The sequence below is a fragment of the Pecten maximus genome, chromosome 16, assembly GCF_902652985.1.
Source record: "Pecten maximus chromosome 16, xPecMax1.1, whole genome shotgun sequence".
Taxonomy (NCBI): domain Eukaryota; kingdom Metazoa; phylum Mollusca; class Bivalvia; order Pectinida; family Pectinidae; genus Pecten; species Pecten maximus.
This window is the reverse complement of record NC_047030.1, coordinates 28,386,248-28,404,889: the sequence shown is the minus strand read 5'-3', so window position 1 is coordinate 28,404,889 and position 18,642 is coordinate 28,386,248. Positions and strand designations below refer to the sequence as shown.

General features: G+C 34.8%; 1 protein-coding gene across 1 annotated transcript; it reads right to left on the bottom strand.

Moving 5' to 3' along the window:
• Positions 1–4,858: 4,858 nt before the first annotated feature.
• Positions 4,859–16,342, bottom strand: LOC117345185 (zinc finger MYND domain-containing protein 12-like). Its single transcript, XM_033908192.1, has 8 exons — positions 16,143–16,342; positions 13,181–13,322; positions 12,399–12,570; positions 11,862–12,031; positions 8,410–8,532; positions 7,602–7,725; positions 5,460–5,605; positions 4,859–5,143 (listed from the first exon to the last, which is right to left on the bottom strand). Exons 1-8 carry the CDS (start codon positions 16,247–16,249, stop codon positions 5,036–5,038), a joined length of 1,092 nt encoding a protein of 363 aa, XP_033764083.1. The 5' UTR covers positions 16,250–16,342; the 3' UTR covers positions 4,859–5,035.
• Positions 16,343–18,642: the final 2,300 nt, after the last annotated feature.

The window sequence follows — 18,642 nt, the reverse complement described above, 5'->3', positions numbered from 1 at the left end:
ATTCACACCTGAGCTATCTTCATATTTACCACATTCTCACCTGAACTATCTAGTATCTTCATATTTACCACATTCACACCTGAGCTATCTTCATATTTACTACATTCACACCTGAGCTATCTTCATATTCACCACATTCTCACCTGAACTATCTAGTATCTTCATATTTACCACATTCACACCTGAGCTATCTTCATATTTACCACATTCACATCTGAGCTATCTTCATATTCACTACATTCGCACCTGAGCTATTTTCATATTCACTACATTCTCACCTGAACTATCTTCATATTCACTACACCAACACCAGAGCTACGACCATATTCACATCCTATTCCGAGCTATCTCCACATTCACATCCACAGCTGAGCTATTTCCATATTCTCCACGTCCACCCCTGAGCTATCTGCATACTCACCACCTCCATAACCTGAGCTATCTCCATATTCATATCCACACCGGAGCTATTTTCATATACACTACATTCACACCCGAGCTATCTTCATATTCACCACATTCACATCTGAGCTTTCTTCATATTCACTACATTCACACCTGAGCTATCTTCATATTCACCACATTCACACCTGAGCTATCTCCATATTCACTACATTCACACCTGAGCTTTCTTCATATTCACAACATTCACACCTGAGATATCTCCATATTCTCTACATTCACACCTGAGATAATTATCTCCATATTGACTACACCAACACCAGAGCTATTTCCATATTCTTAAAGTCCACCCCTGAGCTATCTGCATACTCACCACCTCCATAACTTGAGATATCTCCATATTGACTACACCAATACCAGATATATCTCCATATTCACTACATTCACACCATAGTTATCTCCATGATCACCACCTCCAGACCTGAACTTTCTCTATATTGACTACACCAACACCAGAGCTACAACCATATTCACCATATCCATCCCGGAGCTATCTTAATATTCACTACATTCACACCTGAGCTATCTTGATATTAACCACATTCACATCTGCCGTTGGACCAGGTGAGCTAATAATCCACGTACATGTATGTAAATGGTATATCATATCAATATATGTGGGGTGGCACATTAATTTATTTCCCATCCGTATAAAGCGCAATATTCATCTTGGGGTACCACCTTACAATTTGCATTTCCAAGTATTGTTTTACGGTTCATAGACAATTAAATTTTAGGGTCGAACACCACTGGAAAGACAAAATTACATCCAAATTGAATTATATATTTGAAAAATGAAATGTCTAAAAGCTTACAATAAAGCTAAATTGTATCGGGTTAGACGTGGAGATTGTTTCAAAGAATTTTAATAGCCATCTTGTAACTGTGTAGATCACCTCATGTGATGATTTACGTAGTAAATCGTTTATATAAACAACACAATCCTCCAGTCGATAGTGATAGAACCATTCAGTGGCGTAGGAAGTTGAAAAAAGTGAGAGGGCAAGAATTCTTTTTTTCGGAAGTGTTTTTTTTTTTATATATTTGATACGGTCGTTATAACTAGAGAAATTAAACATTACTTTGCAAAGCTATCTTGATGCTTGTGAAGGAACGCGACGTCATAGAATTTTTTTATTCTAGCCCATATTGAACGCCACATAATATGAAATTTAAGATAACCACATGTAATAGAAGAAACCTGAATGTAATAGATATATTTAACAGGCAAAATTTATGTAAATGAGGAATCTGGACAGACTGAGGGAGTTGTTTGAAAAATGGTGTCCTGGAGGAGGAATTCGGTGATGTTTTCACGGATTATTGTGTTTTGGATGAAACATTTCGTATTGAGTGACACGATAGGTTAAAAATGAATGTTTTTAGATGACGATAGTATATAGTATGCGCTGTGTTAGTTTGAATAAGTGCGTTTTCTTAGTCGAATGAAGTGTGTTTGGGTATCGTTTCGCTCGTGGCGGAATTGAAAACCCTGTACTTCCCACAGTACACATACCACTGCCATTTACACATTTTTGAAATTCACATTTTCTATGGAAGCGTATGTGGTTGCGATGGCTTACAAACTAATATCCTCGCTCTAGGTCAACCCTAGTTCTCACTCGGCCTCAAACACTTGTTGATTACGATAAAAGGGCCAAAGTAGCAGGTACAAGTCGTATGTTTGGATGAAAACTGTTGAAAAAGTTGTCACCACGATGGGCCCTATAGAAAACACTACCCAAGGCTGAGGTAAAGAATAATACAATGATTATTGGCACAAGTTAACACATTAACTACGTGTATACTGGTACAGTAATGGTGTAATGATATGATGTCAACTTGTATCACATTCTCATCGGGGGAATCTCCCCCTCTCATCGGGGGAATCTCACCCTCTCAACCAGGGAATCTAACCCTCTCATCGGGACAATCTCCCCCTCTCATCGGGAAAATCTCACCATCTCATCGGGACAATCTCACCATCTCATCGGGGAATCTCACCCTCTCATTGGTGGAATCTCACCCTCTCATCGGGGGAATCTCACCCTCTCATCGGGGGAATCTCACCCCCTCATTGGGGAATCTCACCCTCTCATCGGGGAATCCCATCCTCTCATCGGGGGAATCTCACCCTCTCATCGGGAGAATCTCACATTCTCATCGGGACAATCTCCCTCTCTCACCGGGGGAATCTCACCCTCTCATCGGGGGAATCTCACCCCTTCATTGGGGGAATCTCACCCTCTCATCGGGGGAATCTCACCCCCTCATCGGTAAAATCTCACTCTCGGTGGATGTTACAAAGTTCTGGGGTGGATTTCACCCCTGGTAAACTGGTATACAGCTACATAAAAGTCTGCACAAACAGCAATATACCTGTAAATATAACTTCCCAAAACTTGAATGTTCCATTGTACAACCAGGTACACATTTAATAACTACTAATTACTACTGTGGTCCCATGTTTTTGACTACCTCTCAATACAGGACAATTACAAAGAGCGATATTCATCTTCTATGTCACCAGAGTTGCAAACTCTATACACAGACGTTGACTTATATCGACGAATTTCAATATTCAGAGTATGCGATGATAAACGTATTGTACTCAAAGCAATTATTGGTTGTTTTGGTATATATTTATATAGATAACGTTGTAGTGATATATAATCTACTAAATAATGTAAACATATCTTGTCGTGCATTGTCAATAACACATTTTAATACTAAAAAAGCATCTCAATGCAGTTCTTAGTACTAAAAACCTTTGGGAAGAAAACCCAATTAAGTTAACTTCTAGTTTCTTTCCATCAAAAAATGCATTTCATAAAAGGCCTCCATTTCCACCCGAGTCCAATACAATGTAAAATTACATTGTTAAAAAAAGTAAGCTTTATAACACTTTTAATTTCATCCGTAGATAGATGTCACGGTCAAGCTCCAAAAACAGAGATCTAGAGTCCATATCAACATGTAAATCAGTATTCTGCTGGTCATTATCAGAATGGGGTTTGTTTTTACATTATAACGTGGATTGGTTTCCCATTGGTGCTTCCTATATTGCCTTCGTTGAGAGGTACATGTACATGCAAGCATATATGTGTCCATTCATTTTCAACTTTCTATATGCATATTTTTATTTCAGATATTTTCATTTTTAGTAATGCAAGTTTTTTTTTCAGATATTCTTACTTTCTCTATGTAAGGCTTTTTATTATAAATATTTAATCATTTCCATTTGAATAATAACATGCATTTCTCATTTATCGTATTAATATGTATTTCTGAGATTAGTACTGAGAAGATGTTTATGTGTACAATATTAATCAATAAATGTATATTTCTTAGTACTGATATGGCTAAAAATAAACTTTTCAAGTAATTAGTTAACAAAAAGTATTCAGTGCTATGATGAAACTCTTAGTAGAATATATTAGTGCATTTATGAACAAATTTTGTTATTACATAGTTTAACATATTTGTTGCTATTTTTAAAAACTATATTCTATATTACTTAATTGCTCATTTTGTTGAATGTATACATGCGTGTTCTAAGAAAATGGGAAAAAACAAACAAACAAACAAAAAACAAATACAATTCTACTGTATGATTTGTAAAACGCAGGTAAATCTCAGGTGACTGTATGTACAGGTAAAAAAAGACAGCAACCCAAAACCATGTGGTTTTGGGTAAAATATTATGGCATTTTGCAGTATATAATGTTTTTCTAATTGGGTACCATGGTATTCACAGGTCTGAAAAACGCAGGAAAATAAGTTTACTTATATTTCGCACCTGTATTGAAATTTCAAATGTTGTATACATTACAAATATATATACTTTAATACTGTAATATACTATAGATCTACATTTGTGGTTATACTGTATATCTAAAACATGCGTCTCATTTTTCAGAATTTGGGCATTTTTACTGTATACTGCTACCTAAAACACGTATCTCTCCTAAAGACAACTTCACACCCACACCTACACACCTATCCCTCGTTGTGAGAATGGTACTGTATTAAATGAATCCAACGTCCATGTAATATATTTAGTGTGGTTCTGTGTTACACCGTTCAGCTGGATTGATCAATTTTTATTTTGAAATTGTTCTGATGATGACACGTCTAAGTGCCGAAATTATAGTCAACCATTTGATTAAAGCCAATCAACTCATCACGACATTGTTACGGTCATCTTTACCATTTGTTTGTTTTCAAATGTTTGTCCTTAGTGATTGAAATTAGATTCAGTGTGGAATTAAGTTGTTATATAGAAGTTTTGTAATTCCAATATTCTAAATTGGTATCATATAAAAAATTGTGTAGGGGTAAAAAATATATAATTCCTCAAATAAACAACCTGTGTGAATACAAAACCAAGCACCTCTCGATATATAACAAGTGATTTAATGGATGCTTCAATACAATGAAATATGAATTTCAATTCTTCTTATCACAGTTTCAGAATATTGTCAGAAAATCCATCCTGTAACTGAAGCACAACATTAACAAAATGATCATTCAATATCTGCCTGGAATCCTAACAGGTCAATTCAGTGCTTCTTCACTTTACAGCCTCCAATATTTTCATGAATTCCACAACGGACCGTGACAAAGAGTCGTCAGAGTCTCCCTCACTAGCTACCACTGCCTTCCTGCCGAATTCTTTGGCCTGAAAGATAGAACCAAAATATCTTCTGAGTAAAGAAAGATAGTGATGACACCATTTGCCTTCTACAATCTACAACAATTTGTTACAAGTTACAGGTTATCATGCTTATTGGCCCGGATGGGGTCTTACTGTGAGACTACCTGAGGAAAATGAGGGAATTAAACCTCAGCCGCCTAGCTAAGACAAGGTGCCAAGTATTTGATTAAATGGCAACAAAATGCATTACTACTGTGCCACCCGACCACCCATTTATAAAAAATAACTACCTGGTACGAAATTCGGTAAGAAGATTTTCTCATGACTAGTGTAAATTTACCTTGCTGATATCCATAAGTATAAAGTATAACATGGCCAGTGCGTGGCTGACTTTGGCGAGGTCCTGGGCACGTCTGTTAGACTGATGTTCTCTCATGTCGTATATGGCATTTAGTACCTGAACGGCTTCTGCTTCCTGTGCCTCGTCTGAAAAAACATTTATACACTTAAGCTAGTATGTCAAAAATTATCAATGATTATTTGCCCCTGATGGAAAATAAATTATCTTGATTTTCACATCTTCTGTCATAGTTTTACACATGTTGAATGTCCTCAGAGAAACCATACATAATTGAAGAGAGGGAGGGGAGGATAAGCTTTTGATAAGTGTAGGTAATGACAGACTTTTTATCTCACCTTGTCCGAAGAACTGGTAAGCTAATACTATGGCACGGCATCAGCTGTACATCTGTCATTTGTCAACTTTTCCTTTAAATCACTACCAGTCATGAACAACTGAATTAATTTTTACCAAATTTGGTCAGAAGTATCCATGGGAAATTTGAACAAATTTTCCATTATTTTTGACAGTGGTCGGGATCCCTTCCTGGGACTGTAGGTGCTGGTCCAACAGGGAAACGGAGGTAATTCCTTTAAATCACTTCTAGTGTTTTAAAATTACTGAAATATCCAAGTGAGTGATGCAGGTCCATTGGGCCCCTTGTTAGAAGATACCGGGTATATGTTTTGATTGAGTACAATGAATGGAGCATTAGATTCAGTGAGGAATTGAATTGAAATACAGAAGTTATAAGTAATTACTGATGGCCAAGCATGGAAGAGGTATAAAAAAGGCATTTGTAATTTCTTCTGTCAAACTACTCAAAATGGCTAGTGATGTGATTATTATAATGCTTTAATTTGCCACCCACAGAATCTTATAGAATATGCTGAAACCATTTTTTTCAAATTAGAAAATCCACCTCTATTTGCAATAAATAACTATTGAATTCATCTCAGAGAACTCACTAATGCTTCAGTCTATCGGGTCCTTTTAGTGATCATTCTACACACAAGGTGAAAATATTGATCAGTGAACAAACATATAATGAACAGATTGACGAACAAACAAAGTATGAAGGACAGATTGACAGAGGGTGACCCAAATACCTATCCTTGTGTTACCTGGATTCTCCAACAAAAGGCTTGTACTGCACACCTGCTTCTAATTCAACTTTAAAGCTGATCTAGGTCATTGATGCAGATGCTATATAAGCTAATTACCACTTTATTCAATTACTAGTGTTATAGTCGGCTAGGTTTATTTATTTTAGCATACAAAGTCTAATATCAGGTATCTGGGCCTCTCCATTACTGAGAAGTTATTGAAAGATTTTAGCCCATTAAACCCCTGCTGTGATCTTGAATGTGGACCAAGGACATTCATTTGAACAAACTTGGCAGCCCTAAATTCGAGTGTAGGACAAAAGCCATCAAGAATCGTCATTTACATGGTGCCATCAGGTTACGGAAAGTTGAAAACATCTCCTTTTTCAGTATCTGTGTCTCAAATTATAATATAATGAGTGCCTAACCAAACATATTGCTCTGTGTTGTAATTATTTTTATTTTAGGAATGATTAAAATCAAAGAAATAATATAAAAACAAATTTATACCTGTGCTAAAATAGACATTTCACTGTTGATACACACGAAGCCATTAATGATATATTTCTTTTCAGGAGAATACAACATCAATGAAAAACCTACCAAACACCTGTCTAACAGCATATTGTTTATGTTTCAAGTAGTTGTTGTTCGAACCAGTTGTTTACATTGCAGAAGCCACTAGTGACTGAAGTCATTTATACATATATGTGTATGTAGCACTTAATTTAACTTAATATAACCATTGCATATATATATTGAAATAAAAAAAAAAAATAAAAAAAATAAAAAAAAATATATATGAATGATAAATGTAAAATAAGCAACATTTATCATATACACTGCTTTTGGAAACAATTTAATGTCTGCAGACTGTCTTATATGGGACAAATTAATGGGAGAATTTTAGTTTTTTTTCTGATGGCTATAATTAAGAAAAGATAATTATAACACTTCAGTCCAGACTATTGAAATGATTAAACTCAGTTAATGTGTTAGATACAATCACAGACATAATTGTACATATCATCCTTACCCAGACTGTCTTCTTCCTCAAGGTTTCCCTCAGAAATGATGGGGCCGATCCCCTTTGGGATGTCTGGGGTTGCTGTGCGTACCCTTACTATCTGTAGTAAGTGTCTGTACCAGATTTCTGCTACCTGTCAAGACCAGATAATCAATTACTGTAACCTCAATGTTTATAATTCCAATATAATAATTATGTATTGTGTTACATAACAAGAGTCCCATGGACTTTACAGTCACTTGATCAGTTCTGAAACAAAATATCAGCTGTCTGGGCCTCCTGGAACTTGAGAAGAAGATTCTTAAAGTGTTTAACTTATTTGATCTCAGTGACCATGAAAAGAGGTCAAGCCATTAAATTATATGAGGAAACGCTACTGTACTTGTCCAAATGTACCTTCTGGACAATTATCATGTTCAGCTGTATGATGTTAATAGAAATATCTAAACCACGGGGCAAGGCTTGTTAAATATCTGCAGTACGTGTGTTCACCTTCAAAAAAATTTATCCTGAGGGTTGAGATTTTCTCTTTCTGCATTACCAGCATTGGTGATAGAGAATCTCCTGTTGTTAGATACTTGTAATGGTAAACCCAGTACCTCTGAGCTTTCAAACCTCAGAAAACCACGGAAATTCTCGGAAAATGGGCAGCTGTGATATTATCACCATATCTGACTGCAACACCCTGGTAGTTATATATGCTGCATAAAATGATGTTACAACCCTAATTGTGCGTGGTGACATGTTTTTCTTTTCACCTTGGAAATAGGGAGATCTGTAAAGTTTGTGAGAAGTAATAAACAATGTATATACAAACCTGTCTGTATAGTGTATCAGCGATATCCATCCTGCCCTGACGGAAGAAAACATTGGCCATATGATAATACCCGCCAGATGTCCTGATATCATCTGTACCAAACTCTTCTGAGGCGTGATAAATCTGAGAAAAAAAATCACAAATAATGTCACTAATTTTTTTACAATCATGGAAAAATATTTCTAACACTATAGTATACTCTTTAACTTAAATAAGAGTGTTTTGCCATCACTGAATCACAAATCCAGGTGAGCAATGCAGGCACTTTTGGCAATTTGTTACTAAATTAGTTGCACTCAAATTATGTAACTATACGACGACTTGGTCATCTGTAAAGACGTGAGCACTCGTTTCAGTCAACATACACTTTATATTGTTTTGGCTGAAATGAACTTACAACTTCACATTTTGGGAGACAAAAACAATGGTCTCACATATATACCAACTTTCATTGGACAGATACGTCACATTAAGCTTAGAAAATAAGCGCAAGTACAATGTATCTTATCATTCACAATACCCATTCCACCTACTACTGATTACAGACCCTTTTCAATTGACGTGCCTTAAAACAGGAAATTAAACTTCATTAAAATATACACAAAAAACGAAACAACTTTATTTCTGAAAAAGGAAAGGGGTGGGGCGAAGGACGTTCTAGCCATTCAGACGATTTTTAAGAAGTTTTGATTGATAAAAAAAATGTGCTAGAGAAGAATAAAAAAAGAATGCACAAATAGTCAACTTACTGTTCAACTGAGATTTATATTCTTTTTGAGACATTAGGACAGATATTTGTCAATGAAAAACGTCTCCGTTTTCATATGTAGGAAATGCAGATACGTGACTAATAATCGGGTCCGGAAGTCCGGACCAGGAATTCAGGAATGAAAAATAATAATAATAATAATAAAAGCTGTATCGGGCACTGGAAATAATCAAATTAGCCATTCAAACTATTTTATTATTTTTCATTTTGAAATAAGAAAAATGTTGTAATATGCTTTGACATACTAAAAGAATTAGAAAAAATGTATATTAATGAAAATAAAAGAAATTAGAAATTAAATACTTTACCATCTCTGTACAAATGGGGTTGTTTTTTTTATATATTGTTCATTAATATAGGCATTCTATTAAGTGAAGAGTGAATTGTTTTTATCTTTTTTTCATTTTTTTTTCATTTTTTTTTTTTTCATTTATATTACTTATATATTCCTTTTTCATATTTGTATTGGTACTTATAGCTTGTAAATTTGATATATGTAGCAGAATATATATATAATTATGAACTTTCCTTTTCGGGTCATTATCTTGAACCTGGATTAAGAGACCACCTGTCATATGTGACCTTTTTTATTGACTCCCTTCGAAGGTCACATATGACAGGTTTGACTGTATAATTATATACAATGTAGTAGAATTTTAGACAATTTGTTTGATATTACTGATAAAAAGTCTACTAGCTGTAGTATCAATACAATAATTTATACTAATTGACATTATTTTTAGTTTAAAAATACTTTTGATAGCATATCTATGTAAGAATTAAAAGAGTCTTAAAAGATAGCATAATTAGTGAGTTATGATAAACAATTATAAATACAGAAATACAAGTAATTTTAAAAACTAACAAAAAAAAATTTTTTGTTACAGCTAATAACCTGGTATCGTCCAAAGATGAGTCAAACAGATTATTGGACAAGTTTAAAATGAAAGTTTCTTTTAAATGTAGGAAGGGAAATAGTCAGAAAGGGAAGTATTTTTTCAATAGTAAATTATCTCCCTTTAGATTTTGTTCGTCCAGTTGAAAATTGTATAAAATAATCCATAGGCTGTCAACTCAGTACTAACAAGACGTCCTAAATCCAAGCTTTTATTAACAATCAAAACAACAACCGCTATTCCCTCAGACAAATGAGAATATTCAATCCACCGATACACAGAACTCTTTGTGTTGCATTTAAACTAATACTTCTGACAGTACACCAACAAAATAAAGATTTCTTTTTTGAAATTGAATAAACACAAATTTTTAAAACAGAAAAGGACAGAAGGGCTAATTAATCATTCTTTGTCAAATTAGAAATTCTCGTAGTAATTTAAATTTTTAACAATAATTTAACAAAAAATCCATCTTGTGCCTGTTCTTTTGAATATAAAACGGTCTCCCATCATTTCCTTGAGCGTCCAATGTATGACCACCTTAGACTTTCTCTGTTTAATTCTTTAAGTAATTATGGAAATCATAACCATATTGACACCTACATTTTTCTTCAAGGCTGTCCTGGCTGTGACGGAACAATAAACAGACAGCTACTTCATGACAGGCAATTATTTATTGGGAAATCCAGGCATTTTAATGTCTATATAATCTTATCAGCCATGACTTTATGCTTTTGATTTTATTTTGTATTACAGTATAATATACACTACACAGGAGAAGATCTTTTTCTGCTCTGATAACTTTTCTGTAAATTCTATTCTTATAAGGATATATTAAGAGTCTTCTGTTGAGCATGCTTGTTTGGCACTTTGTTCAATCAGTTTAGTTTTATAGCATACACTTTATCCTTTGAAGTTTTATAAACTAACATGACTATAATTCAATTAGATTTTGAATAACAGTATTGACAGTTATGACAAGTGCATATTATATATACCATATGCACACGTTTTCAATGTCTGTCAATAACTGCATGACATGTAGTTTATATGATATGTTCTTACTAATCAAATAATAGCTGTACTTGTATTATGTGTGAGTGACATAATTGTAATCAAGATATATACGAATGAGTAATTGAGTTATTTCCCTTTAAAATTTAATATCAGTAATTTCGACAATGTCAATCTTTTACTTTAGCCACCGTCAGAGAGAATTTATATAGGCTATGCCTGTTATTCCCTCCTATTGACTTTAAAGATCTGTGTCAATAAAGTGCTGAAATGAAGTGAAAATGTTGCTCACTCAATTTGATCCCCCGTGAAATTTCTAAAAAAAATTGACAAACATGCTTATCTCAAAGGAAAAGAACCTGTTCAGTACAACAATGCATGGTAAAATACTGCTTGTTTGTAGACAGTCCAAACAGAACAGAGTATCATGTCTTTTTAGGTCTCATGACACAAAGTCTCAATTAAGTGAATTATTGTAATCCCCTTTTGTCTGTCGTCGTGCGCATTATCCCTCATCTGTTGTGCATCCATAAACAATTTATATTTCTTTACCTATTCTCAACAAGAGGTCCAAGTTTATGATGTTTGGCCAGTAGCATGCTGGGATTGATGCCTGTATAGTCACCCCGTAGTTTAAAAGCAAACATCATTTATCAAAACTGACAGGTAACAGATAAGGCCCATGGGCCTCTTGTTTATTTTAATCTGTATATATTTAAAGACAATTAAATTACAGTATATGGAAAATATTTCTCATGATGAGCATGACTTACGTCGTCTGCATGCTGTCGGAGCGAGTCGTCATACTGTCCCTTGGCAGCATACAGAAGACCAAGGTTTCTGTAGAGTTTCGATTTGATTGCATTAGAACACTCTGGCGTTTTGAGAGCCGTCCACTGGGCCTGAGCTAGGTACTCCTCTGCTTGGGACAGACGACCCAGCCCTGTAAAACAATACCCTCTTGTATACACTGTATACATACACTAGTCTGATACACAAAATATTCTATGTTCTGGTGCATTGATAGGCTGATAAAATTACATTACATACATACACTCTGATACACATTAAATACATTCTGCGTATGGACGGTGGGCAGATCTAGGGATAGACCAGAGATGTAGGCAGATTTGAAAAGCCCACCATCTATTGAAAAATCCAGGCTATAAAACATTCCATGGTATTGATAGCAATAATGAGATAAAAAATATTACATTGGTGATTTAACTGCATAACAGGCATATTACAGTACAGGTATGTGATAAAAAATATGCTCTGACAAACATTGCACACAATGTAACAGTACTTACCAATGCTAGCCTCTCCTAGTATAAGGTAGGATGGCACAAGTTCTATGCTAGCCAGACCATGTACATCTATAGCAAATCTGAGTGACTGCATCGCGGCTGGTACAGCCTGTTCATGTCGACCTTCAAATAACAGCTTCTGACCGGTGGTTCTGGTGAGGTCAATCATTTGTCTCTAAAATCAATAGATATTTCATATACAATTGTATATACAAACAGGTTTATGAAAGTTTGTAAGTAATATTCATTAATTAGTTCAATCTTTTCTTTTAAATTCCAAATCAAAAGAAAAACCTATTTTCTAATGATTTTGTTATGTGTTATGAAATATTTTGCATTTAGGAGTTTTTTTATAAGTCAACAGTTGATAATCTGAAAACCTGCCTAAACTGAACATTTGCTAAAATGGGGAATCCATAATGGGACCTGTCAATATTTGTATAATTCTTAAAACATTCTTCAAGTGTTCAGCTGATATCTACTGAAGTCATATATACTTTGATGTTAATCAAGAAGGTTTCTAGTCCAGACATTTTGTCCCAGATTTCACAGTGCCTGATGATATCTCAACAAGTTTCACAATTAAATAAGTGAATGGATGATACACGATAAGCTGTAAAAGTTTTTTCAACGAGTACTCTAAATAAAGTTTTTATATACAGAAGTAGAAATGTTATTGTTTTGACAGATTTTGTATTTTGTGAAGATAAAACCACCATGAAGACCAGGTTTATGAACAATCCATAACAATATATCATATCAGACACACACAAAACATTCATTACCTTTTTAACATTGAGGTGATTAATTCGTTTCTGTCGCTCTTCCTCCGACGGTAAGAATGGTGAAGCCTGTCGTAGGGGAATAAGACTTTGACAGATTTTTTCATGGATTCCCATCCAGTCTGCTTTCTGGTGTTCTACTCCGCTAAAAAGTTTACAAATGATACAGTTAATAGTTAAACATTGAACTTAATGCACTGCAGATTACAAACTACAACAATGTCCATTAGTACAATGGTTGTGCTGCAAGTGTGACAGTATAAATATTAATGTTTCTTTGTTTATATTCCATCCGTACGAGATAAGACAATGTCAGACACTATGAACCCTCACAACATCAGTGAGACACCTTCACGGACCCATTTACACATCGATTCAGTCTGCTGAAAACCAGCAGCCAAACATCATGCAGTGAATAAATACCACCAACAGTCATGTGTCGGAGACACCTCATACAACTAGAACTAATAATAGCTCCATATCAACAATGAAATAACCATCCAAACATAATGACCCTAAATTGTAGAAGTAAAAGAAACAAAACATCAGAATTCAAAACAACGCTTAATTACACTAAACCTTAGGTAGTTTTAGGTACAGAAAAGTGGTCCACAGGATCTGAAAAATTCAGCTATAGATACAAAGCCACACTATAAAAAAAAAAACACTAGGAAAACAAAAGAGAGCATACTGGGAACTTTACCAAAGACTTGAACAACACTACACCAGGAATAAAGGAGCATCCTAATCCTCAAAATCAATGGAGAGGGGGTAACCCATGTATTAACAGCTCATTAGATAATAGGAACCTACCTGATGATCAGCCAAAAGCAAAAATATCATGTTCAGTATGAAAAAGGTGACAGGCCCAATACAGAAAACTAATGACTGGTATCCCTAACATCAGTACCATGGATACTACTCCCACATGTCATACCATGCAGTCAACTAATGAAACATCTAAAACAAGCATGTATCACTAAAGCAATACATGTCCCGTACCTGCCCCCGATAAAAATAGTAACAGTGACATTGAACTTGACCCAAAAACACTGAAAATTAAACTTGATCTGAAGCTACTCATATTGAAGTATACACCAACTTCCACAAACATACCTGGGGTGGGGAAAACTGAGTGAACGGAATGACAGATGAACAGACGGAAGGATAGGTGGACAGGAGAAACCTATAGACCCTCCGGTTTCACCGGAAGGGACAAATAAATGGGTTCAGGTTGCATTACAGTTGGGAAACACAATAATTAGTCCCCATCAATGACAAGCTACAATCATTTGACAGAGGCAAACAGGTCAACATATATAGCTATACTAGACTTCCGACACTGTTCTTGCGACAGGCTCCTCTATAAATTAGAATAATTTGGGATAGGAGTCTGACCCACACAATGGCTAACATTTTTCTCACCAAACGAAAAATGTGTGAGGCACTAGAAGGGAAATAATCAGATAAGGTCACTGATGGCTCTGGAGTACCACAAACCACATAAATGATCTACGTGCCATAAACAATTAAGTTAAACTATTCCTCGACAAATACTAACAATACAGGGTAACAATGGACAAGATCGCACTGCTCTCCAAAAAGACCTAAATAGTCCAGAAACATGGACAGAAAACTAAGGAATGTGAATCAATCTTTAATTAGGAAGACTGTCATCCAATTCATACTTAGGCAATCCAAAACTCTGAAGTAAGACCTGTATAAAGCCAAGCTCCAAACTTGGATTTCTACAAAGAAACCTTTATCACTGTCCAAGAGAATGCATGCAATGACACTGTATATTGCTCTGGTTAGATCAACAAAGGAATACAGAGCATTCATTTGGGACCTCACACAGCCAACGAGATCACAAAACTATAGAAAGAGTATAAAGACATGGTGAAAGATTCATAACTATAACATAAATCCATGGAGGAATGATATATGACAAGATCTAACTTTGCTAACACCAAGAAGACAAAACCAGCATCTCATATTCCTTTACAAAGTGATAGAAGGGTAGATTCAATTTCACTCCAAAAACAAAAACAGTAGAGATATCAAGGCTGACAAAAACTTTCGCTGTTTGTTAAACGTTGTTACAATTACAATTTAAAAATAACAGCATCTCAACTAATCTGTCTCCCTCTGTCATAGTAAAAGCCCAAGTGAGAATCCATTTCATACTTTTACAGATACAGAAGCGATGTGTACCAGGTAAATATAAATACAACAGGGTAATCCTCCAAAAATGAGTGCAGAATGAAATAAACTATATAACAAAGGATCTTATACACTGTATAACTATAAGGTGGTTGGCAATTATACAAAAAACAACTCTTCAGATAAAACAAACACATATCATGGAGGCTTATTGCATATTTTGATTATTGTATGCAATCTAAACAATTAAGTTCTTCACTGTGGTTTATCATATAATTCTAGTATTGTAAATCTCATGTTTCTTTATTTTGTATTAAGTTTCATTCTAAACATCATTTTACATCCTTACGCTATCTGTACATTGGCAAAAAATATAATAATGATATAATGATTGTTTTTTCTTTATCTAATGAGGTTGTCATGTTAAGCATTTCACTAATCTTCAATATGGCCCTCTAGTAATAACATGAAATAACAATGGAACTATAACATAATAATAGCAACGTGTATATGCATATCCAGCTACAATGAGTTATGTATTGTCATTAAATGATTCAAATTACTTGACAAATTTTAGCATTAAAATGCAGTATACTATGTAGTAAAATAATACACAATAGTATAGGCCTATCATTTCAATTTTAAAAGAAGAATCAAATAAACATTGGCTATTTCTTTAATGAAACGAGGAATATATGTACTGTAGTCAACTCGTCCTAAAGTTACCACGACAGTTTACCACTCCTACATTGTATGCAGTACATTTTTCTTATTTTGTTGCATATTGCACATTTCCACTCACCAGTAATAGGTTACGCGACATTTCGTGCACTGAATAAACGCTGGCTTCTGACATAGCTCACATGCAAGTTTCACCCCTTTCGGGTTTGCGAGTGGATTTAAAGTCATCTCTGTGTCAGTTTTCGTGAACAATTCATACGACTACATATTCCGTCCGTCAATCCGCCATCTTTGTTGACATGGTTGCTAGTGAATTGACGCATGCGTAGCAACGCTGAATTCCATTTCCTGGGAACAAGTAGAGCAACTGAAATGTAGATACACGTGGGTTTGTTTACAATTAAAGTTTTTGACAGACTGGAATCTACAGCTCAGCTGGGACGCAGTGTCCAAGAGATAAAACTTCAGATCAAAATACTATTGTGAATTGACGTCAACCCGTTTTAGTAAAAATTAGAGCGCTGTACGTTGTTGCATTTAACACATTTTTGACAACACGCCGTAATCGAGTAACAAAACAATGGAACGTTTAGTCCGAGTTTCCTCTGGCCCTGACACCATACCTACACCAGACAGGTGTCAGGGCCAGAGGAAACTCGGGCTATGGAACGTTGTTACCTTACCTTTATTCACTATTTTTTTTAAATATGAAAAATAAGATTTTTTTTATTTAAAAATATTGCTCGATAGACTATCAAGAATTCGATTTTTTTCAGACAAGAAATTATTTTTTGATATAAAAAATTGATATGGGTTATTTAAATTCTTCGAAATCTTTATCCAAAAAAAAATTAATTAAAAAAAAAAAATGGACTAGAATTCTAGTAAAAATATTATGAATCGAAATTCTCCATTTTTACAATATCTATTATTTTTTATATATAAAAATCATATTTTGATATAGGTTCTGAAAATAGTTGGTATAGACAGGGACATACATGTACATGTATATAGATAAGTCCCTGGTATAGCGGGCTATATATGCTATTAAAAAAAGTGAATAGATATAGTAAAACGGAGCCTGATATGAACCTCAGTTAACTTGTTCGTCTACAAATGTTTATGTAATCTGGTGGCATATTCAGAGGGTGAGACAGTCAATGCGCTAACATGCGTTTCTTTAAATGTTTTAAAGTCTCAAACAGCTGTCACATTTGATTATGTTCGATCTGCTCTTCCCATTCCCATCAGAGATGAAATTCAAACTCATCTTTACAGTTATGATCGATGAATGCACAATCATACTGTATATAGTGTAACAGCAGGATGCAACAATTACCAGAGTACAACTCGAACCAGTCCCTCCTATGCTCCTGGCCAGTGTCGTTGGTGTCTGTCTACCTGTACCAGACCAGTGTCATTGGTGTCTGTCTGTCTGTACCTAGCCAGTGTCATTGGTGTCTGTCTACCTGTATCTGACCTGTGTCATTGTTGTCTGTCTGTCTGTCTGTATCTAGCCCGTGTCATTGTTGTCTGTCTGTCTGTCTGTCTGTACCTGGTCGGTGATGAAATTTTGCAAAACCTTCCTTTGCTTAAGGCTACCAAAATCTAAAATATATATTTTGGTCCCCACCACTCAGGGGCCTGAGGGCCGGGTCAAAAGGTGTAAACTGTAAATTTCATGGCCCCTGGGTTTCACATTACCCCTGGGGAGGGGCTAAACTTTACTATATGTTATATAGGAAACTGGCATATTTTAGCAGAATTTGTTTCATTTTCATTCAAAATTGGTTAGAGTTTAGTATTGACTCATTTTTCTCAATGACATGTCATCAGAGAATATGTCATCAAGGGCTTGCTATGGGGTCAAAGTAGGTCAAAATAAAAATCTCAAATTGAGAAAATTTTCCATCGCAAATAAAGAACTTGATCTACTGAGGAGTGGCCAACTATATATAAGTACTATTTATATAGGAACTGTTTATATCAGAAATACATTGTAAATACGTAGAAGATAGTTATATGTGTAAGACTCTGGTGACCGTTAATTAAGGCCCATTGGACTCTTGTTCTTTCAAATCTGCTGTGAAATGGCTTAAAAGCACCCAACATAATATGAAAATCTTATACGAAAGGTCTCGAGGAAATGTCACATTAATGATCGACACACTTCCTTACAGACGTATCAACAGTATCACTGGTATAACTCTTTCAAATTGTTCTTTATCTGTTTTAAACACACATGTAATTCAAAGGTTGAAATTGATTATAATATTGTAAACTTTATCAATACAAAATATAAGCAGTTTGTTGAATTACTGACTAGCCAAGAGAAAAAAAAACAACTAAAAACCATGTAACATGTATTTTTCGCATAGTAAACAGGTAGTAAATGGGATCATGTGACATACTACATCTCATTCAGTTCATTGGGTCAGTGCATTGTGGGTACAGAAACGATGACGTAAATCTTTATGTCGGCCTTTCGTCCTTAAATAGCAACTGACTGTTGTTTGTTATTTCCATGTTTTCTGAGACACATATCCCTGGATAATAGCTGCAGAATAGTGACGTCATGATGGTAATAACAAATAGAGAAAATTATAACAAACACTCTTATA